The 25269-nt window shown below is 42.2% G+C and overlaps 1 protein-coding gene and 1 pseudogene across 1 annotated transcript; both read right to left on the bottom strand.

The window, feature by feature from the left end:
- Positions 1–4333: 4333 nt before the first annotated feature.
- On the bottom strand, positions 4334–18945 carry LOC104217387 (uncharacterized; annotated as a pseudogene).
- A 4776-nt stretch (positions 18946–23721) lies between these two features.
- On the bottom strand, positions 23722–24339 carry LOC138878262 (uncharacterized). Its single transcript, XM_070157930.1, has one exon. The coding sequence runs from the start codon at positions 24337–24339 to the stop codon at positions 23722–23724; it is 618 nt and encodes a 205-aa protein (XP_070014031.1).
- Positions 24340–25269: the final 930 nt, after the last annotated feature.

Genomic DNA, 25269 nt, shown 5'->3' with positions numbered 1-25269 from the left:
TAAGAAAAAATAAATAAAAGAAAATTAAAAAAAAAATGATACGAGCTTCGTCAAATAAAAAATGTACAGATTGCGAAGCCCTCACAGAATATATGTATTAAATACTCAGATTCCGGGACGGACCGTTTAGCAAATTTCACGGCCCTACCCAAAATAATAATGCGCTAGTTGCTTTAGACGCGCCTTTAATAATGTTATCTCCCTAAGCTCGGGTGCACATTTATGTGACCCAAATCCAAATCTCAACGGAGTCGAAATATGTCTCTAGTCACGGGCACATTGATTGTGACGTGGCCCGAGACGCATTTCCACGTCGTTGCAAATTCCTTCAAAAAATAAGAATGAGATGAGCCTCGCCGAATAAAAATACAAATTGTGGGGCCCTCAGTAAATACTTGTTTTAAATTACTTAGAAGTCAGGAGGGCCGTTTAGCGAATTTCACGGCCTTCCCAAAATAATAACACGATAGTCTCTTTAGGCGCGTGTTTAATAATCTATTTTTCTTAAACTTGGGTGTGCATTTCATGTGACCTAAATCCAAATCCTAAAACATCAAATAAAATATGTTTCGGATTGTGGGTGCATTTCATGTGACACAGTCCAAAGATATGTTTTAAGCGATGTTCACTTTTCTTAATAATAATAATTAACAAAGCGGTTAAAAGACAAAATTTGCACATGGTTCATAATTGTATTAAAAATCAGATAAATAAGCCAAATATAACAGTTGAGCGACCGTGCTAGAACCACGGAACTCGGGAATGCCTAACACCTTCTCCCGGGTTAACAGAATTCCTTATCTAGATTTCTGGTACGCGGACTGTAATATAGAGTCATTATTTTCCTCGATTCGGGATTAAAATTGGTGACTTGGGACACCCTAAATCTCCCAAGTGGCGACTCTGAAATAAATAAACGAATCCCGTTTCGATTGTCCTTTAATTGGAAAAAACTCCCCCTGCGCCCCCCGGGTGCGGAAAAAGGAGGTGTGACACCCATCCACAGTCTCTCCTCACTGCCTCGAGGTGTTCCTCTCCTATTGATGAAGTAAACCTTGATGCATGATCCCAATGGCCCTCGACATTGGGAGGCCTCTCTAGCGAAAGGTCCCTCCTCGAGACAAAGCGTCTTGAGATTGGCTCACCAGATGTTGGTGGTGTACCACCGATCGAGCGGGAAGAAAAAGAGGAACCCTCCTCTTCTTGGCAAACGGATTTAGGCATGGAAGCCATGGCTATAATAAAACAAGAGAAGAAAAATGAAAACTCAGGCGAAAACTTTGAATTAAAATGACGGAAAAGTTGGCGCAAGGAAGAAGAACTCTATGAAATGGGGTAGTGGCTCAAAATAGCGGAATTCTCAGAAAAGAAGGAAATAAACTCATATACAGAGCAAGCGGCGACTGTCCGCCTACCCTAAAAGGCCAATTAATTCCGATTAGGCCATTATCACTTTCGGGGAGATGCACCAACAAGGTCACCTCGATCATTTTATGAACATGTCATACGATTATCACTGACGTACAACGTTAGAGGGATCAATAACCCCCGCATCAACTTGGCTTCGAGATGGTACTCGATCTCGAGGATATCTACTGCCATGAGAATAGGCTCTAAGGAGCCATCAATATCACTCCAAACCTCGAGATGGTGCCCGATCTCGAGGATCCTTGGCAAAATAAAAATAGGCTCTAAGGAGCCATCAATATCATTCTAAGCCTCGAGATGGTGCCCGATCTCGAGGATCACTGTCAAAACGAAAAATGAGCTCTAAGGAGCTAGTCGTATAAACTTAACCTCGAGGTGGTACCCTATCTCGAGGATTTCTGCTATTACAAGTGTAGTCATCCACCCGATTCTTTGGCCCTCGAGCCACTTAAGCCTGAGCTAGTTCTCACTCAAGAATTACTAAGAAAGCCTTAGATATGTTTTCGCCTTCAGATCAAGTTAAACGCTCTCTTGATTACTTTAGTCCAGGGGCCATCCGAGTCCAAGCGTATCCTCATCTGAGATCTATCTATAACGGCTTAGGGCTATCTTCACTCTAAGTTCAAATCAAGTTTTTTAGGCAGCCCGAGATCAAGCTAACTCTCACTCGGGGTCTTTATTCTCAGGCATTTTGAGCCAGTTCTCCCTCGAAGACTATCGACAGGGCCTAAAAGGTTAAATTTCGTTCTAAAAATTGAAGCCCTATTCTCACTCAATTCGAAGTCAGGGGTCCTGGCGGCCTAAGTTTGTATCAATTCAATCTGGGCTCAGTCCGAGGAACGGTAAAAGGTTCCAGGGAAAATCATATTAACCAATCAGGAACCGAGGGAATACCTATGCCCGGGCCCGGTATTCGGACCGATCGGTGGAGTCATGTGCTCAGATTCTTCACAAACGTAAATAAAGGGAGATCCAGCACAAATCGGAGACAAATTGAAGAAGCATTTTTGTAATTATAAACGATGATTACAAAAGCCCACAGAGGGTCCTTACACAGAAACAAAGAAGCAAAAAAAATAAAAATATAACAGCTAAAAGTCTAATCTACTCTCGGGGGTACACCCTCGGGGGCAATATCTTCGAGAACCATTTCCTCGAAGGCCTCATCTCGGTCTTCCAAAAGGCGTCTTCAAGGATCTAGAAGAAGCAGAAAACGATGAAGAATAATCAGAAAACGATGAAGAAGAAGTAGAATACAATGAAGAAGAAGCAGAAAAAAGATGAAGAAGTGGCTGGGCGAAAAATTTGGCAAGTATGGGTCTCGCCAGCACTACTATTGGGGAGCCACTTCTTGAGACATTGCACCGGTGTGGGATGCAAAAGTTAGTAGATGGCACTACCTCACTCCATGGAAAGCAAAAGGAGTGAAGCGCCACACCAGGTGGAAGTTAAGAGAGATGAGCAACAGTTTACGGTCCACATATCCTCTGATACGAAGATAATTTGAGATTCTTCTCTTATTATTTCGGGCCAACAATAAAAAACCAGTGCGATCCCACTCAGTAGGGGAAAGCTCTGATAAAGAGCCATATAACATAACTGGTGAAGGCGCTGTCGTGTGACCTTTCAGCCACATGCTTTAAACATCAGGAATAGAGTTGGATAAGGATGAAGAAAAGAAAGGAGTTGAAGGCTGTTGAAGAATGACCGAATGAAGTTTGATTCAAGAAAGCTTCCATTTATAGGAAGGTGGCAGCATAACCGACGGCGTAATCAATGCCTTTGGGAGATGTATCAACAGGTGCAATCAATGCTTTCTGGGAGACGGATCGGCGGCGATATTATCGCTCTGAGGAAGTAAACCGGCGCTACATTGAATATTTCTGGAAAGGTGTATCGACAGGACGTCTCAGTTATCACAAAAGGTTACATCATAAGCATGATGTCATCACAAGAGGCTCGAGGAGATCAGTGTCAAAATCGTTTCTTATCATTTTAATCTAAGAAACGCATGGACTATCTGTATACGGCAAAAATTAGAAGGTCCGATTTTGTGACCGTTGAGGCACATCGTAAATACCGCTCCTAGAATGCTCGAAGTTTAGCTCGGGGCTCGACCCCGAGGATCCTATATGCTCAAACTCGGGGCTGAGTAAATCGACGGCTATGATGAACGAGTGCAAGATTCCCAAAGCACATGACTAAAGCTGGCCAAATCTATTAGGCTAGTTCAGGCCCGTACCGTGGCATTAAATGGTTGTACCAGTCATATATCTTTGTAATAAATGCACTTGTACTATGTTGGGATTCCCCCTAATATATAAAGGGGACCTTTGTCATTTTTGTAAGAGAACATATACCACTCACAACATTCAATACAAGAACGTTCTCTTTGCTCTCTACTTAAACATATTCTCTTGATTTCACTATTTATTGCTTACATTTATTGCGTTCTATTTAGTGTTCTTCATTTATTGCTCATTATTGGTCATAAAGAGCCTTCATCAAAGCTCTCAAAATTGTTACTCCTTCATCGGCTATCCACAGCTCAGTACCGAGCTCGACCTCGAGGCCCCGTATAGCCAGGCTCGAGGCCTCGATTCTTAGCTGCTCAGTTTGCTTGAACATATTATTTTCAAGTTCTTATCTTATTTCCAAATCTCATATCAAGCATCTATCGATTAACAATTAGCATAAAAACAAATCACGTATTTTTAGAACCACAAAATCAAATCTAATTACCATTTTTGAGGTAAACATAAACTAACGACAAATAACAGATTCGAAAAATATCTAATAAATTGAATTATCGTGGTTGTTTTGTTACTTGCGGGTGTTGGGTTTGAAATCTCAAAATATAGAAATGAAAGAATTCTGTATCAAAAAGACAATAGAGTTTGAAAAATCTGGTTAACGGGTGTGCCTTTAAGGAATGAACAAAAAATATACAGAAAATGGACAAAGCAGATTATGTACATAATGTACAATGTAAATATAGCAAAATACTTGGATCCTTTACATCGTTCTATATTTTCCTGATATTATTTTGATGAAGCAGATGAACAGAGCTCCGACCTCGCTCTTTAGCCTTGTCAATCGTAGATAGAAGTACTGCCAAAAAGTCTTCTGCTTGGTCATTTGATGCGAAAACCAAATTGGTTTGGAAAAGCGGAAGCGAAGTTCGAGGATTGTTGTTCCATCTCTTTCCCCTAGTTGCCCAGCTTCTTTTGTGCGAAATGTGATTCTGCCTTAGCAATGCATCAGAGCTACTTCCCATAATATGTACTTCATCATCGTCGTTATCAGCATGGATTACACTATCTATCCCGATTTCAGTTTCTACCAACCACTCTGGGTTAGCAGGCACTCCTTAAAACTCGGGCTTCCCATAATTTACTATACTGGAGCAGGAGACAATTAATATAAGCTGCTCAGTGAGGACAACAAACTTCCCATCATGCCTAAGAGCTTTACAAATTACCAACATTTCGTCTTTGAGCATAATATGGTCGTCAGCCTCTCTAAGAATAGATACTCCAATTGCTTCTTCCCAAGAGTAAGGCCGCAAAGGAAGTTCTCTAGTTAAATGCCTTGGCAATCGGACCCTAAAGCGATGAGATCCCCGATTATGGAGTTTGCTCCGATTTCTGATGCTTTGTGCAGTTTTGCCGGTGATATCAAGGATACTGGCTGCTGGTCTTGCCACAAGTCCCGTCACTCCAACAGCTATGCCTGCAAGAAGAAATATGTTTTGAAGGCTTGAAGCTACAATAATCTAAATTAGCAGACAGAATTCACTTCCGTGGAGGTTCAACTTCGCTGCAATAGAGACCAGAAAAATAGCATGGATAAACTTGATACCTGAGAGGACTCCTGGAAGGCCATGTCTCTCTGCCCCTTTAATAGGCGATTGTAATAGACCTGTCAGACCCTGCAAATCAAAATTGTCACATGAGAAATAACGAGACTCGAAGAAGCTATTCTAAAGCCATGAAGAGTCAAAGGGAGCTAAAAGAGGAAGTGAAACAGGCTGCTATGCCCACGGGAGCTAAGAAATGAAATTAACATACCTCTAAAAATTCATTTATCACCCCTTTGCTATGGGAGGATATTCCCTTTTGCTGCCGTTCCATACTTCTCACAGCCTGGTCATCAAAAGTAAATGCCACAATACCCTACAAGATCAAATGAATGAACATGTGGTCAGATAATATATAGAGTATGAAATGATGTTTGATACAAAAGTACCTTGTGTGCAGCTTTGCTGAATTGGGTGGCAGCATCACTTAAGGCATACACGGTGTTGCTCAAAAGACTAGAGGTCCCTTCTGCCATGCCTTTAATAAATCCTGCACGAGTCTGCAGAAAGAACTGGGCTTTATATCTAGTGGGAAGGCTCTGCAGAAAGAACTAAGCTTTATATCTAGTGGGAAGGATAAAAGATCAGGTAATGCAGAAAGTACCTGGAAAACACTTTGAACAGGAGCAGACAAGAAATCTTTAAGGCCAAGACCCATGCTCCTCGCAAACCCCATAGGATTACCAATAACTCCTGCTGAACCAAATACCTGCAGCGAACAACACTATTTCAATGCCCATGACCACTAAGAAGACTCTGAAGAAATGTACTTTGGACCTAATTCAACCCCAAAAACTTGCTAATGAGGGTGAGGATTGCCCAGGACCATATAAGAAGACCAAGTCCACCTCCCACAACCGATGTGGGACAAATTAACACTCCCTCACAAGCCCCAGCGTGGACAACATAATATGGGGCCCCAACATCGGGTAAACCAAGAATTGGCATGGGTCTGACTCTAATGCCATGAGAAGAAATGGATCTTGGACCTAACTCAACCCCATAAACTAGATCATCAGGCTGAGATTTCCCAGGACGATATAAGGAAACCAAGTTTCACAACGGATGTGGGATAACTCTAAGACTATTGCAAGAAACAAGTCATTCAGTTTACAAATGAATAACTATCAGATTGGCTAATAATTCATTGTTTGGCTCTTCAAATCATTTGCCAATATAAGCAAATGGACACTTCCATGAGATCAACATCAAGAAACACATAACAGGGAAGGTTATTTCATGAACCATAACAAAAAGTATGATATTACTACAACACTTTGTTTTTAAAAAGTGAGAAATTTGCAAAAAGTGAGAAATTTGCAAAAAGCCAGACGCCATCATTGGGTGTTACAACGATGAAGATGAAAAAATGGGGACCAACAATGAGGTACTGGTACAATTTTCTTGACTAAACCATCATAGAGTTCTGTACACAACTGTGCAAAAAGATAATCAGCACACAGAGTATGCAATCTAGGTGGTACATTGAAATCAGTTATTTTAAATTTGGATCGCTAATCGATCAGTCTATCCACAACATTCCGAGTTTCTTTTGATCTACCCAATTAAAATGTTTTACGTTTGATACATAAGATAAGCCCTTCGCCCTTTCTCTTTCCCTCCATTCCACACAGCTAACGGAATCATAAAGCAGACCGGAAAATCTCTGGCATGCCAGCAAAGACAGAGAGCGTCAGCAACTTTTCCACCTCAAACCAGAAAACCAGTTGAAAATGGGTGGCAATATTTAGAATCTCTACTGAGCAACTTTGACTAATATTGGAACAACCTCTTTTTACACTCCCCTTCACATTAAACAACAAAATGAATATAATGAGACTTCTTGAAGCTTGTAGTAATTTCTTTGAAGCTCACATTGATGCATGATCAGATATATAGTGCAAGCAAAGCCTACATTCAGCTCCTCAACATTGTACCGGAATCTGAAGTTCTGGTAGATTTTGATACAGAAGTCAGAACTGGGATGTTCTAGCCTCTGATTATTTGGAGATAAATTCATTCTCCATCTCCCCATCTACTGAAGGAAGACCAGAGTTTTTTAGTGGTTAACTACGGGAAGATAGTCAAGGTGTGTAGACATTACCTTGTACATCTCATGAAGAAATTGTTGTGTGTAATGCTCGATAAGTATCTCTTGAACAGATTCCCAGCTAGCAAGCTGATGTGAAAGGATTACTTGTTTAAGGTGAATTTGTGCTCCCTCGATATCAGCAAGTGCCATAAGACCCCTCTGCAAAAATCAGTGTCATATGACTTGAGAAGCACATATATAAATGAAGTTGCTGAGCGAAATTATAAAAACAGTATTGTTCTATGATGGTTTCTCAAGCTGACTGTTAGAACTAAAAATAAGTTAAACATTTATGAAATCATCATATGTTCCAGCATCCACCATATAGCCTTACATGTATAAGAGATTCTCCAGATGTAAGCACTCCATTTCGAAGCAACCAGGGACTGCTGGAGAAACTATAGAAGAAGTTCAACGTTATAAACATACAGTAAAGTCACATGAAACACAATATGAATTTCAATTACCTTAAAGTCAACTTCAGCGGAGCCACATCAAACAACTCAACATAAATCTTCTTCTGCCTTTTGGCAAGAAGGTGAATCTGTTGCCATGGGGCTCCAATCAGAACTATTATAGGTAGCAGAGAGGTCCTATCACTGCTTCCATGAAACACAGGAATCTTAACTGAGTAGCATTCATTTACATTTGATTTCTTTGGTGCCTGATCTATGGAGTTAGAGATGTTCATAGTAAAAACACCATCAAAAAGAGATGGTCCGTTGAATTAGAGTGCTGTAACGCTCTGCTCTGCAACCTTGACGATAAAGTTTTAATGAAATCAAACAAACTCAAGATCACATACTGATCAAGTTCAAGATGAAAATCTGCTCCTCTGCAAGAAAATAGACTTGTCAGGCAGTGATACAACAGAATAAATGTAGATAGAGTTTGGATTTTAGCAATACATTTGAAAGGAAGCAGTTACAGACCTTAGACTTATGTACTCGAAGGAGACTAGTGACAGATATCTATTATTCCACTTCGTCACCACCAATGAAAGTACCGGTTCCCATGAGCTCTCCGGATCTGTCCTTACTCCACGAGTAATCGTCTTACTAACATCAAATGATAAGATAACAGGGTAAGGTGTACATGCTAACTGGTTATCAATTTGCAAAGAGGTGATTTGAAAAGAGAATCTCTGTTGATCTACACTCTGCGTGAAATCAACTGTAATGTCTCTTGCACAAGCGAAAATCAGTTCCTGCAAAAGAAATGTAGTAGTATGACAACTCAAAAGAATTTTGCATTGAAGCTTGCAATTTAATAATCTTCGATTACAACAATTGAAGGTACCTCTGGCATAGAGCTTATTAGAGAGATGCCAACATAGGGAATGTCCACCAATATTCTCTCTTTGCAGTCAGAAGAATTTTCATACTTCAATACATGTTTATTTCTATCTTTGGACTGAGAGATGTGTGGACTCTTCATACCACTCAATACATGGCAATTGGAATCAATGATGCTCAGAATCTGTATTTGGAAAATATAAACTGTCACTACAAAAGAGAAAGCAAAAGAAAGATGGTACGTGACTTTTGAAGCATCATCAATGCACCTTGACTGCTCCTTCAGAATGGACAGAAACAATAAGAGTTCTTTGAGGTTTCTGAAAAAGGTAAGCAGAAGGCATATGTGTAAGCACGGTAACAAGATTATCATATAAATGATTGGAGAAATGTTACTTACGGTCTCATATACAATATAATAAAGAGCAAATTGCGATTAAAATAAAGAGAATGGTAAGGGAACTTACTTTTTTAAAAAAAAGGAATGGTTAGGTTATTAAACTTAAGGAAAGCACTACTAGATGAAAGCAACATAAAAACGCACAAAGCAGTATATGTTCTAGATCAGTACAAGATTGTAGGTCTTTCAAGACAACTTCCTTTCGTGTAATTTTAGGTCTACATCGTACCCTGGAACACCTTCACTTACTATGGTTCCAAACCTAAGAATTGTGCATCTGGAGGTCTACGCAGGATACGATCAAACCATTTCAAGTAACCTTCCCTTATTTTATATTTAACTAGTGATATTTGCACCTTTTGCTGAGCGTGGTCATTTTAATCTTTTCTAATTTTCTAAGATCAATCATCAATCTTAGCATATGTATCTTTAGTTGACACTCATATTGTGGATATGGTGGACTTTGGAAGCCCAACATTCACTCTCATATAATATTGTTGATCTTACAACTGTTGCAGTAGAACTTGCCTTTCGCTTTGGCAGGTATCCTTCTATCATATAACACTCCGGTATACACTTCTCTATTTTAACAATCCTATTTTGATTCTCTGTGATATCTTCATCTATCATACAATTGTTCTATGACATCAAGCCTATGTATTTGAATTGTTTCCAATCTAGTCTCACCACAATTTCACTCTTCTTATGCTGTTAAACTTGTAAGGTACATATTAAACCTTACTTTCACTTATCCAAGAACTCGCTCTCTAGAGTGCTTCTCCACAATTCAAGCTCTTGGTTGACACTTTGTTGTTGTTGTCAATTAGCACAATATCGTTGGTGAATAATATATGTTGAAGTGTGTGACAATCTCATCCATTGGGATGGGCCTACTCTAATACCATGAAAAGAAATAGATTTTGGGCCTAACACGACACCAAAAGCTAGCGTATGAGGTGAGGATCGGCCAAGACTATATAAGAAGACCAAATAAACCATCACCCATCGATGTGGGAAATCAACAATATATGCCATAGTACCTCATCATGTAATGTGTTAGTGTTGATTGTAGAATGAATTTTAGGCCTGATTCTAGGAATATTGTTTCCCAAATCAATGTAACAGTTATAACTTGAGTTTATTTGCTTTTATTCTTTTTCCCTAATTAGTCATAGGAACCTTGTATAAGTAGTTATTTTTGGGATGTAAATATACATATAAGAATATAAGAAGACTTTTCTTCTTAAAATCTTCACGGTATCAGATTTGAGTTTCGGTGGCACACTTTTATCACACAAGACACCGGAGCCTCCATTTCATCCACCTCTCCGATGTGATGTGTGACATCCTCGTGAACCTCCTCATTCCCTTGGATTACAGACCCAAGATACTTAAACTTTCCTCACTTAGGATGACTTGTGAATCAAGCCTCACGTCGATGTCTGTTTCCTCCGTCATGTTGCTGAACCTGCACTCCAAGTATTCTGTCTTAGTCCTACTCAAATTGAAACCTTTAGAATCTAGAGTGTGTAACCAAACCTCCAACTTCTCGTTAACACCACCTCTCGTATCATCAATCAGTACAATGTCATCTGCAAATAACATACACCATGGCACCTCCATTTGATGGCCTTTTGTGATGAGCAAATATTTCTGACCGAATTAGGTTATTGGTGTATATTCGTCAAACTAGTTCTGAGAGTAGGAAGTGAAATTTAAGGTAACATTATTTTAGAATTATTAACTCCACCACGCACTTTAGATATTTTCTATTTTACATTACAAATCAAAAATATCAACAGCAAGAACCAAGCTACACCAATAACAAGAACATGATTCTTGTGAAGTACAAAAAGAACTATTGTGAATACAAGCTCCACTTAAACATTACAAACTGAATTAGAGAAAGCGAAGTACCTTGGGAGTCACAGATAGGTATACAGGTGCATAGTCTTTCACGTCATCCAGAGCATATGATCCTATAACACGTTCACCCAAAACCTGCAAAATCTAGAGAAAAACCCTACCAACAGAAAAACGCGAAATAATCATTCGGCTTTAAATATAGCAAAACATACCTCAATAGTGAGACGATGAGGATAGCAGGGTTCATCCCATGCATAAGGGCAAGAAGTGTAGGAATGGACCATAGTTTCAAAAGTTTCGCACCTTTGTTGGTAAACACGTAGCCTCTTGAATAGGCAAAGAAGGGAAAGGGTGAATTAGCCAAAGATCAACAACTAAGTTGAAAATTAGACATTTGTTATGCTAGTCGAAATTCTGTGGAATGAGCAAGGCTCGTAACATTAGTGTTGGTTAGCATGATATAAGAGATTTGATTATATTTAGGAGATTGTTGATTAGCATGATTTCAAAAGATTTGGTTACATTTTAGGGGATTTTATTTTTATTTGATTTGATTTGATAGCAAGACTGATTGTATAGATTTATTTTATTTCCTTAATTAGCATTAAGAGCTTTGTATAAATCCCCTTGCTCATGCAATGTAAAGTTTACACGAAGCCTTTTCTTCTTCTCAAATCTACATGGTATCAGAGCCATTGTTGCCTTTTTGAGCAGCACCGAGTTCCGTTTATTATCAAAGAGGTACACACATAAAGTGAATTTTTCAGATGTAGGAAACCATATTGAAAACCCAATTAAATAAATAGTGTATTCGCTCGTCTCATCAACAGCATAAACTTTTAGACGAGATGGCATAGCAATCATGACATAATTGGAATCACATTTTTACTAATTTAATGTGAATATAGATGTTAAAATTTTCTAATTAAGGAAAACATGGACATTAATGCGGGTTGCAAATTGGAGATGAAAATCGCCAGTTCACCTTTATAGAACGAGCATACTCAGTGGCATTAAGTAGACATTTAGATATTTTATTCTCTTTTTACTTGAATAACTTAATCCATTGTTCTCAAAACAGATCTGTGTCAAATGTTTTCCTTTCTGGTAGCTTACATCTTTGTAAGAATTTGCTACAAAAATTTGTCAAAACTCAAAATATACTAGAATAGTTCCCTTGTTTTAGACACTTATTATTGTGTCGTGGTATTAATGTCCTTGTCCAACCTTGTATTTGTTCACATATGCTACTAGTATCCTACGTCACTCAGAAATGAAGTCTATATCTGCATCCCAATCAAATATGTCACATAAATAGGGTGGCAGAGGTGAAAAAATTGGAGATGACTTTAAAGCAAGACTTTTACGGTAACCAAAATCCTAGAGAATAATTTTACCCATCTAGCTGTGGCTAATAGAAGGTCAAAAACTACTGTCTTGCACAAAAGGATATACCTCCTGGGAGAAATTGTCAATACGGTATGGCATAAAGCCAGTATCATCTTAAGACACAAGAATCAAGTTTGTCCCCGACTGACCATGAGGGCTCCCAACAATTTTATCATCTCTAATAGAGACATCAGCAGTCTGAACTTCCACACGTATCATGTTCACGGCACCAGAGAGAAAATTTCGCATTTTCACCTGAATATCACCTAGATGTTCTGGCAAGAAGCAACCGGACCATTGCCATCCAGGTTTAGCAAATTTAATAGAGACTAGCAACTCCCTGAAAAATATTGACACATAATAAATAACAAGAATAAGGAGCAGAAGCAAGGAAATAATAGGCAGAAAATCACAACTCTGCTTCTCATTCGTCCAACACGTATTGCCTCCCAGACTTATCTAAACACTTGCATCATCAGAATTGTTTATCAGATATGACATCTTACCAATGACCATTCCTACAACATTTCCTCCCTAAGATCTTAACAATAACTACTCCCGCGAAAAGGTGCTCTCTCGTCATCTACCCTTTATGGATTTGAGAAGATTCATAAAGAGATTCAAGCGTTTCAACTAACACCTTGTAAATGATGACGGCAATTAAACAGTTGATGGCATGGACGGGGTGACTACAAGGTATTTTGTTACCGTGTCATGCAAGGAGAACATAGAGGATGTAAAAATGTATGGGAGAAATCTATTATTGATCTTCTATTAAGTGTTTTACAATAGCACTATTTATAACTATACATAATACTTATTCTACTCCTATTCCATGTAGGACTAGGGTTATTTAAATAATTATCTAACACTACTCCTCAAGTTGGTGCATACAAATCATATTTACCGAGCTTGTTACCTATGTAACTAATACGGGTACCAGTGAGGGATTTGGTGAAAATATCGGCAAGCTGATCATTCGACTTCACAAACTTTGTAGTAATATATCCTGAGAGTATTTTTTCTCTGACAAAGTGACAATCAATCTCAATGTGTTTAGTTCTCTCATGGAACACTGGATTTGATGCAATATGAAGGGCAGTTTGATTATCTCACACAAGTTTCATCTTGCTGGTCTCACCAAGTTTCAACTCCTTGAGAAAATGTTTGATCCAAACTAGCTCACATGTTGCCACGGCCGCTGCTCGATATTCTGCTTCTGCACTAGACCGAGCAACCACATTTTGTTTCTTGCTCTTCTAAGACACCAAATTTCCTCCCACTACATCATAATATCCAAACGTAGAACGTCTATCAAAAGGTGATCCTTCCCAGTTAGCATTTGAGTATCTGTTGATCAGCATGATTCAAGGAGACTTGATTTAGGAGTGTTGATTAGCATGATTTTAGGAGATTTGATTATATTTAGGAGATCTGATTTTATTTGATATGATTTGATAGATGGATTGATTGTATAGATTTATTTTATTTCTTTAATTAGCATTAGGAGCTTCGTATAAATTCCCTTGCTCATGGGATGTAAACACGGGAAAAAAAGAAGACTTTTCTTCTTCTCAAAATCTACATAGTATCAAAGCCCTTGCTGCCTTTTTGTGGCGAGCTATCTCCCTCGGAGTCACGACTGATGTTTTCTATGTCAACTTCGGCCTGGAGCACCCTGCGGTCCAGGTCATCCAACCTTTGCCCTAGGCTGGTTCTTAGTTCAGGCACCGTATCCATGATGGGCAGTAATCCGTCAACCGTCTGTTCAAGGGCCGCAATGCGGTCCCCATGATTCACCATGGTCAGAAATGGTGGTAATGGCAATGCGTTCCCTCGTCCGATGTCGAGCCTAGGCTCTGATACCAACTGTTACGCGGCGCCTTCCTGAGATTCCTTGGAAGGGCGACGTAAGGCTAAGCAACTGATGTCAGTGCAGTTGCTGTCCGCCAACTGAGGTCCCCTCCGTACGCTAGACTAGATTGTCAGTGCCGTACGGGAAAACCAATGTCAAGAGAAATTGAGAGAACAGGAATGAGAATTGAGAATGAAAGAAAGCTTGATTGCATTAATGAAAGCTATTACAGAAAGGAAATGCGGTGTCGAGGGGGAGAGACACCAGTACAGAGAATTGTTTGCTTGCTAGAAAGTTTTGATTGTTTGGTCCCCCTTAATAATGCTTAAAAAAAATAATCCAAAGCTACAAGACTAGACTTGATTAAGCTAGAGAAACATAATGAAATTACATGGAATAAAACTACTCTATATTTACAATGAAAAAGACTTAGTTTGCTATAAGGCAGAAAACATGGCCGTTGTCGGCAGCATAGTCTTTGGCATCAGGATCTGCGCGCGCGGCATTGTCTGCGCGCGCGGCGCTGTTGGCATCTGCCTGCGGTTGGGCGCTGGCGAGGGATATCGGTGGGGCGACAGAGGCACATGCGCGCTTGTCACTTGGCGCGACCAAGACCACGGGGCCGTCCGTGGCGCTAGGCATTGGAAGGCTTGCTAGGACGCCACGGGGCGCGCCCAAGGGGTCATGGGGCACGGCTGGAAAGCCGCCCATGACATTCTCCCCCACCTGAGTTGGCGACGTCCTCGGCGCCTTACTTGCAAGATAATCTTCAATTAGGCTCTTGTAGGCTTTGAGGTTTGTTCCCCTCTCCCAAGTGTTCTCCTCTGCATCACAGCCCTGCCATTTCACCAAGAACTCTTGGTGATCTTTCCTTGAGGCATGAATCACTCTATCATCAAGGATAGCTTCAACACGCCTTTTCCCGGTTGAATTGGGCCCTCGAATACTGGGTATTGTGAGCTGGCTCCTTGAAGGATCCTCTGTATCTTCCCGAAAAGGTTTCAGGAGGCTGACATGAAAAACAGGATGAATTTTCCACCAAGCTGGGGTATCCACCCGGTATGCAACTTTCCCAATACGCCTTTCAATGGACAAGGGTCCGATATATTTTTGCAATAAGCGAGGGTCATGGACCCCCGCAAATAAGTAACGCTTTGGAATTTTGACCATCACTTTGTCTCCTACTTGGTATTCAACAAAGCGCCGATTCTGATCAGCATGCCTCTTCATCCGCTTTTGGGCCTTGACAAGATAGCTCCGCACTATCTCCAAATTTTGCTTCCACTCTTTAGAGAAGCTAGCAGCTCGAGGAGATTTAGACATATTTGGTGCGTTGACTGTGTGTGGGAGTAGCGGTTGCTGTCCGGTAACAATTTCAAAAGCGCTTTTGTTTGTACTAGAGCTCTTTTGTGAATTGAAACACAGTTGAGCAGCATCCAGAAGCTTCACCCAATTCTTCTGCGATCCGGTTACAAAATGACGCAAATATTCCTCCAACATACCATTGAACCGCTCCGTCTGGCCATCAGATTGCGGATGAAAACTTGAGCTGTGATTCAGCTTCGACCCAAGACACTTAAAGAGTTGGGTCCAAAAGTTGCTAGTGAAGCGTGAGTCACGATCACTAACAATATCTTTGGGTAGGCCCCAATATTTGACGACATGAGAGAAGAAGAGTCGAGCTGTATCTTCTGCTGATATATATTGTGGGGCAGCAATAAAGGTAGCATATTTGGAAAACCGATCTACCACAACCAAGATAGTTGTTAGATCTCCGACCTTGGGCAATCCGGTGATGAAATCCAGGGAAACACTTTCCCAAGGTCTCTTTGGGACAGCTAGTGGTTCCAAGAGTCCCGCCTGTGTTAAGCGGTCTGACTTGTCCTTCTGGCATACTAGACAAGTCTTCACATACTGAGCAACGTCATCGGACATTTGAGGCCAATAATATGCACGGCGAAGTAACGCCATGGTGCGTTCTTCACCGGGATGGCCGACCCACAGAGTATCATGACATTCCGCCAGAAGAGTCCTTCGTAGATCTCCTCCTTTAGTAACATAAAGTCAGTTCCCTTTCACCTTCAGAAAACCATCTTCTATGTAGAACTGGCGAGTCTTGCCTTGTCCTACCAAATCAACCAAATACTGTGCAGCAGGGTCTTTGATGAGTAGATCTTGTATCTGGTCCTTGATGGAGGTGGCTACTTCGCTCCCCCTTAGGGTGGCGAGTAAGCACACCGATGAGTAGATCTTGTATCTGGTCCTTGATGGAGGTGGCTACTTCGCTCCCCCTTAGGGTGGCGAGTAAGCACACCGATGCTAGATCAGCTCTCCGACTGAGCGCATCAGCAACATGATTGGTCTTCCCACTTCGGTACTCCAGGTTGAAGTGGAATTCAGCTAGGAGTTCCTGCCACCTGGCCTGTCGACCATTCAACTTCGGCTGGGTCATGAAATGGCTAACAGCTGTGTTGTCTGTCTTGACCACGAACGGGGTTCCCAGCAGATAGTGCCTCCAGAGGCGCAAGCAGTGGACGACAGCCAATAATTCTTTCTCATGGGCGGCATAGCGCCGCTCTGCATCTTTTAGCTTCCGGCTCTCGTACGCCACAGGATGCCCTTCTTGTAGCAAGACGCCACCGAGGGCATAGTCAGATGCATCTGTTTGTACTTCGAATGGCTTGGCCAGATCAGGAAGGGCCAAGACGGGGCTACTAGACATAGCCGCTTTCAATGCGTTAAAGGCCTCCGCTCGCTTGGGTCCCCATTCCCAAGGCGTGATCTTCTTGAGGAGTTCTGTCAATGGTACTGCAATGAGGGAGTAGTTTTTCACGAATCGCCGATAGAAATTGCATAGACCAAGGAACGCCCTCAAGGCATGGATATCCTTAGGTGGCGGCCAATCTGTGATTGCCTGAATCTTCTGCTGGTCCATCTTGATTCGCCCTTCCTCGATGACATGTCCGAGAAAGTCAATTTGCTTTTGAGCAAAGGAGCACTTAGATAGCTTCGCATATAATTCATGCTCCGCAATCGAGCTAGGACCTTCCGCAAGTGCATCAGGTGTTCCTCCAATGTTTGGCTATATACCACAATGTCATCCAAATAGACCACCACAAATTCATCAATGTACTCTCGGAAGACTTGGTTCATCAAAGTGCAAAATGTAGCTGGGGCGTTAGTCAAGCCGAATGGCATAACCAGGAAATCGTACGACCCATATCTTGTCACACAGGTCGTCTTGTGCTCATCACCCTCTGCAATCCGAACTTGCCAATAACCTGTCTTTAGGTCTATTTTGGTGAACACCGTCGCACCACCCAGTCTATCGAACAAGTCTGCCATTAACGGAATAGGGTACTTGTTCTTCACAGTAATTTTGTTTAGAGCCCGATAGTCCACACAGAGTCGTAGACTACCATCATGTTTCTTTTGGAATAGCACAGGGGACCCGTATGGGGATTTGGAGGGCACGATAATCCCTGTGTCTAGCATTTCCGTCAATTGTCTCCGAAGCTCGGTGAGTTCGGGTTGTGACATTCTGTAAGGTGCCCGGGCAGGTGGCTTCGCGCCCGGCACCAGCTCAATTTCATGATCCACAGTGCGCCTAGGCGGTAGTCGCTTTGGCATGTCTTGTGGCATGACATCTTCAAACTCTAGTAGTAGCTCCTTCACGGGTTCAGGAATGGGACCCGAGGAGCATTCTACATCTTCGATGCAGAGGGTTGCCAGGAACGTAGGTTCGTTTCTTTTGACCCCCTTCTTCAACTGCAAGGCCGAGATGTTTTCAACGGCCATCTTCATGGGCATGCACGGGATAACGCAGGGCTTGGCCCCGTTTGCTCCCATCATCAGTAACATGTCAGCATACGGTACAGGCATGGTGTTGGTTTGCCTCAGGAATTCCAATCCAACTATCAACTCGAAGTCATCTATGATCACCACGCGCAAGTTGAATTTTCCTTCGTAAGGGCCAAGCTTCATCGGTACTTCTTTGGCTATTCCACCCACTGGCTGGGGAGGTGAGTTGATAGCCTTGACACGGCCTCTACCTTTCCCTACGACTAGACCAAGGCGCTCCACCTGAGTCGAGGCTAAGTAGTTGTGGGTAGCACCCGTGTCTACCATGGCCCGAATGGGCTTGCCATTCACCTTCATCTCAACGAACATTAAGGTCCTCTCGTGCTTAAGAGGAGTCTCATCATCCGCCTTCTTTTTCCCTTTCTTGGTGACGGGACATGGGTCCTTCTTCTTACGGATACCAGCACTAGTCTCTGCTAATGCCTCAGAAATGGAGCCAACAATTGCATTGAAGGCACCTACGGGTTCAGTCTGATCCGCATCGTCTGAATCGTCATCTGTCCCATCATCAAAAGTCTGATGGGCATTCATCTGTGCATGTGGGCACTCATTGTTCCAATGTGGTCCGCCACAATGACGGCACCCTGAAGGAGGCTTCCTCCCCCGATCATTGTTGTTAGATGCAGCACTGTTGCTGCCTGTGGAGGGAGCCTTAGGTTTGGTTGAGCTCCGATCTCCCCCACTTCTGCTAGGGCCACCATTGCTAGACTGGCCCCCTTTGAATCCCGCTCGGGCAGGCGGTTGAGGCCAATCCTTCCGAGCTTCCATTTGATAGTCCCCAAGGCATTCAGCTGCTTGGATCGCCTTGGGCAAGGTATCTACCCGTTGTCTTTGTAGCTCCATACGGGCATAAGGTTTTAGCCCTTCTAGGAAAGTGAAGAGCTTGTCTTTGTCCCCCATGTCGCATATGCTTAGCATGAGTTCGGAAGAACTGTAGGCGGATGGCTGCCTTCAGTTCTGCCTATGTTTCGAGAGCATCTTCACCGGCCTTGATGGCTTCGTATTTCACCCGCCACCAGAGTTTAGCATCACCCTGAAGATACATGGCAGCAGTTACTACCTTCTTAGCTTCTTCTAGGCCCCCAACAACATCGAAATATTGTTCGACATCAAAGATGAAGTTCTCCACTTCCTTGGCATTCCTGGCTCCACTATATGGCTTTGACTCAGGAATTTTCAGTTTTTGTGTCGCGGAAGTGGGGTTTGCAGCGCCCCCGATCTGGTTTCCACCGCCTCGCAGTAGGCCCTGTAAAGCAGCATTGACAACATTGAGCTTGTCTGTCAAGTCGTCAATAGTTTGTTGCATGGCAGTCACCCTGTCTGCCTCTTGTGCCCTGTAAGCTAAATCCTCAGCACGCTCCTGTTGGAGTCCCTCGAATTTGCCAAAAATTCCGGCTGCCTCTGTGGCTGCCGTTTGCCGATCTCCCTCGGAGTCACGACTGATGTTTTCTATGTCAACTTCGGCCTGGAGCACCCTGCGGTCCAGGTCATCCAACCTTTGCCCTAGGCTGGTTCTTAGTTCAGGCACCGTATCCATGATGGGCAGTAATCCGTCAACCGTCTGTTCAAGGGCCGCAATGCGGTCCCCATGATTCACCATGGTCAGAAATGGTGGTAATGGCAATGCGTTCCCTCGTCCGATGTCGAGCCTAGGCTCTGATACCAACTGTTACGCGGCGCCTTCCTGAGATTCCTTGGAAGGGCGACGTAAGGCTAAGCAACTGATGTCAGTGCAGTTGTTGTCCGCCAACTGAGGTCCCCTCCGTACGCTAGACTAGATTGTCAGTGCCGTACGGGAAAACCAATGTCAAGAGAAATTAAGAGAACAGGAATGAGAATTGAGAATGAAAGAAAGCTTGATTGCATTAATGAAAGCTATTACAGAAAGACAACGCGGTGTCGAGGGGGAGAGACACCAGTACAGAGAATTGTTTGCTTGCTAGAAAGTTTGATTGTTTGGTCCCCCTTAATAATGCTTAAAAAAAATAATCCAAAGCTACAAGACTAGACTTGATTAAGCTAGAGAAACATAATGGAAGTACATGGAATAAAACTACTCTATATTTACAATGAAAAAGACTTAGTTTGCTATAAGGCAGAAAACAGGTCCGTTGTCGGCAGCATAGTCTTTGGCATCAGGGTCTGCGCGCGCGGCGTTGTCTGCACGCGCGGCACTGTAGGCATCTGCCTGCGGTTGGGCACTGGCGAGGGATATCGGTGGGGCGACAGAGGCATATGCGCGCTTGTCACTTGGCGCGGCCAAGACCACGGGGCCGTCCGTGGCACTAGGCATTGGAAGGCTTGCTAGGACGCCACGGGGCGCGCCCAAGGGGTCATGGGGCACGGCTGGAAAGCCGCCCATGACAATCCAATCATGTGCAATCAGGTACTGCCTTTGATGCTCACTATAATTCTTGGATTGTTGATTCTGGTGCAAATAGATACATGACAGAATCTTCTAAAGTTATTTGAAACTATTCATTGTGTCCAAAAGGAGATAAATGTTAAAATAGCCAATGATTCTTTAACACCTATCTCTGGAATAGGTTCTGTCATTTGTACTCCTAATATTAAACTATCATTCGTGATCCATGTCCCTGAGTTCCCTGTCAATCCTTTATCTGTTAGTGCCATCAATAAAGCTCTAAACTGTAAAATCGAGTTCTTTCCCGATCATTGTATTTTTCAGGATCTTCAAATAGGGAAAAGGATTGGTAGTGGTAGATTGCGTGATGACTTGTATATGTTAGATAGAATTCAAAACTCGGGTCAAGCTTTTTTAAGGAAAGTAAGGATGTCAACCAAGAAATAATACAGCGACATAGACGGTTAGGACACCCATCATTCTTTGTTTTAAAGAAGTTATATCCAGATTTGTTTTCAAGGACTCGATTTGAATCTTTGTTCTGTGATGCTTGTGAATATGCCAAACATACTAGAAACTCTTATTCTGTGAGTGATAATAGAAGCACAACTCCGTTTATGACTATTCATTCTGACGTATGGGGTCCTACCCAAACTGTTTCTTTGTCTGGCAGTCGATGGTTTGTTACTTTCATTCAATGTTGCACTAGGATAACTTGGGTATATTTGTTAAAAGCCAAAAGTGAAGTTTTCTCTTGTTTTCAGTTATTTCATAACATGATTTGTACTAAGTTTGATGCCAAAATGAAAATCTTGAGAACTGACAATGGCAGCGAATACATAGATAAAAGATTTGGTGCTTATTTGGAGTCTAATGGGATAGTCCATCAAACAAATTGTCCTTACACTAGTGCACAAAATGGGGTCGTTGAATGAGAAAATAGACAGCTGTTAGAAATAGCAAGATCTCTTATGTTCACCATGCATCTACCAAAACCATACTAGGGGATGCTATTCTAGCAGCTGCCTATCTTTTCAACAGAATGTCAATTAAACCCCTCAATTTTCAAATATATTGTTCCTCCAGAGGTATTTGGGTGTGTTTGTCTTGTCCACACTAGAAATTCTAAGAAACTTGATCCTAGAGCTATAAAGTATGTTTTCATTGGGTATTCTCCGACACATAAAGGTTACAAATATTATCATCCTCCCTCTAGGAGATCTTTTGTTAGCATGGATTAAACCTTGCGAGAATCTGAGCCCTATTTCAATATTACCTCATCACCTCTTCGGGGGAGAGCGGTAAGGAGAAAGAGATGATTCTATCTAGTTCCATTACTGGACCTCTTGATGACACTGTCACAGGGGAGAGTGAAATTGGAGAATAAATTCAGGGGGAGACTATTGGGCGTTTGGATAGGCCTAATTTGAAAACTTACTCAAGGAGAAATAGAGCAGAAGAAGCCATCATGCAATCTACCGAAGCTGAACCTTCTTCTACGTGAATTATCTACATTTCCTAATGAGTTAAATATGTTTATTGCTCACCGAAAAGGAGTCAGATCTTGCACCACCAAACACCCTTTATCTAACTATGTCTACTATAATTCTTTGTCTCCCTCCTATAGAGTTTTTGCCTTGTCTATTTCTACTAGTGTCTATTCCCCAGAATTTGAGGGAAGCTTTTGCATATCCTAAACGGAAGCAACCTATGATTGAAGAGATGAAGGCTTTGTCAAAAAAAAAAGACTTGAGAACTTGTCACTTCACCACCAGACAAGAAGTTGGTTGGCTGCAAATGGGTCTTCACTGTGAAGCACAAAGATGATGGCTCAATTGAAAAGATTCAAAGCAAGATTAGTGGCTAAGGGATTCACTCAGACTTATGGAGTGGATTATCAAGAGACATTTGCTCATGTTGGAAAGATGAACATTATTAGAATTCTTTTGTCTTGTGCAGCTAATCTTGATTGAGACTTGCAACTGTGAAGAATGCATTTCTTCAACGAGACTTAGAAGAAGAGGCGTATGGAGATTCCTTCTGGATTTAATATTGCATAGAGTCAAGGAAAGGTATGCAGATTGAAGAAAGCCAGCTTGGTTTTACAGATTCAGCAAAGCAATGATCTCCTCCGGTTACCAACAAATCAATGTTGATCACACCCTCTTCATAAGACATCAAACGGGTAAACTCACTCTTCTCATAGTTTATATTGATGACATAGTAATAACAGGAGATGACAAAGAAGAGATGTCCCGATTGAAGAAGTTGGTAGAACATGAATTTGAGATCAAGGATCTAGGAAAATTGCAGTACTTCATGGGAATTGAGCTTGCTTGATCCAAAAGAGGAATCTTTATTTCTCAAAGGAAGTATATTTCTGGATCTCTTGAAAGAAAACCGGTATGACAAGTTGCAGACCCACAGAATCGCCCCTTAAAAGCAATCACAAGTTACAAAACGGAGTTGGAGAATCAGTTGATAAGGACAGATATCAGAGTCTCATTGGAAGACTCATTTATTTATACCACACTAGACCCGACATAGCCTATTCAGTTAGCCTGGTGAGTCAGTTCATGCATGATCCCCGAGATCCTCATATGCAAGTTGTCTTTCATATTTTGTGGTATCTGAAGCCTGCTCCAGGGAAAGGTCTACTTTTCTCCAAACATGATCACCTTCAAATAAAAGCCTTTACAGACGAGGATTGGGCTGGATCTCTAGATGACAGAAGATCAACATCCGGTTATTGTACGCTCGTAAGAGGAAACTTGGTTACTTGGAGAAGCAAGAAGCAAAGTGTAGTTGCTAGAACAAGTACGGAGGTAGAATATAGAGCTATGTGTCACGTCCTTAGTTGTTAACTAAGTACATGTGCGACACTTGACAACTCGCTCACGATATTGCACAACTTGCTCACGTTCTTGCTATGTCAAGTCAGTCTTACTACACTCAAGATCTAAGAGAATGGAAGAAAGAACACAAAAGAATTGTTAAAGGAAGCTTTGTATTAGAGAGAACTTGAATTGTTTGCTTGATGAATTACAAATGAATGGCCCCCTTTATATACTAGTCTCCTACGGGCTAGTGTGTAAATATTAATTATTACACAAGTCCTTGATATTTACAAGATAAGGGCTTTTTCTAGAATTCTCTACAAGCCTAGAAGATTCCAAGGAATTTCCTAGCAAATCCATAAGGATCTAGGTTCTTCCTAAGGAAATATCCATACCTCTCTAGAATCTTCTCACAAATGCTAGCCTTCTTCTTATGTAAGATTCCACATGGCATTAATATATGCCAAATGGCGCCTATGTGGCATGATGATATGGCGGGTCATCACACTCTCCCCCACCCAATATAGCGACGACCGCGGCGCAATGCTGCTGCATAAACTCTCGGATCTTATCTTTGAATTGCCACAAGTCTTCATATCGTTCCCACGGGGCCTCCTCCGATGATTGCCCTTTCCAATGGACAAGGAACATAGCGGTGGCTTTTTGCCCTTGTTTTCGCCTGGCTTGATAATCTATGATAGCCCCAATCTCCCGATCATGCGAGGCGGTGATAGTCATTGGCGCCCGACTTGATTGGCCCCTACTCGGATCATCCTTATCTTCATGATATGGCTTAAGCATGCTGGCATGGAAGACATGGTAGATCTTAAGATACGATGGCATGTCAAGCTTGTATGAGATCTTGCCTACCTTGGCGACGATCTTAAATGGCCCCTCATACTTGCGAATCAGATTCTGATGCATGCCCCGTAGTGCCTTGAACTGTCTTGGGTTAAACTTCATCATGAACATGTCCCCAACTCTAAAGTATGTGGAACGCCGCTTACGGTCCGCAAACTTCTTCATCTTCTTAGCTGCCTTATCCAAGTAGGATTTAGCAGTGTCGAGCTGCTTCTCCCATCCTTTGGCCATATGATAAGCGCCCAAACTCTTTCCCTCGAACGCGGATGGTAAGGAATGTGGAGTTTGTGGTTGTTGGTCTGTGGCTAGCTCAAATGGTGTCCGTCCCGTGGACTCACTCCGCTGCAAGTTATAAGAGAATTGGGCGATATCTATGAGCCTTGCCCAATCTTTCTGATGCGCGCTTACATAATGCCTCAAGTAGCATTCTAGTAAGGCATTGACTCGTTCCGTTTGTCCATCCGTCTGTGGGTGGAAACTAGTAGAAAAGTGCAGCTCCGTACCAAGTATATCAAACAACTCTCTCCAAAAGTTTCCAGTAAAGCGGGGTCTCGATCACTGATTATATGCCTTGGTAAGCCCCAATACTTCACCACGTTCTTAAAGAATAACTTGGTGGCTTCCTTGGCTGTGCATCCTGGTGAGGCGGGCATGAAGGTGGCATATTTGGAAAATCTATCCACGACCACCATAATAGTACCATAACCGTCGGACTTTGGTAGGCAAGTGATAAAGTCCATAGTCACGCTCTCCCATGGACGCTTTGCAACTGGTAATGGATCCAAAAGTCCTCCGGGCTGTTGTTGCTCAACCTTGTCCTGCTGACATACAAGACAAGTCTGCACATAACATTCTATATCATCTCGCATGCGTGGCCAATAGTAGACTGACTTAACCAAGGCCCTGGTGCGACGTTGGCCTAGATGACCAGCCCACATTGTATCATGACTTTCCCTTATGATTCGCCGTCTAATGTCTACAAACTTAGGCACGTAGACCCGCCGACCCGTTGTAAGCAATATGCCGTCTTCTACACAAAAACGTCTCGTCTTGCCCTGGTTGGCTAACTCGATAAGTTGTTTGGCTACTGGATCATGTTGCATGCCTTCTTTTATAGCCTCCCGAATATCCCATCTCGCTGAAGTGATTGCAGCAAGCTCG

Source organism: Nicotiana sylvestris, chromosome 9 (assembly GCF_000393655.2).
Source record: "Nicotiana sylvestris chromosome 9, ASM39365v2, whole genome shotgun sequence".
Taxonomy (NCBI): Eukaryota; Viridiplantae; Streptophyta; class Magnoliopsida; order Solanales; family Solanaceae; genus Nicotiana; species Nicotiana sylvestris.
This window is presented reverse-complemented; position numbering and strand designations above follow the sequence as displayed.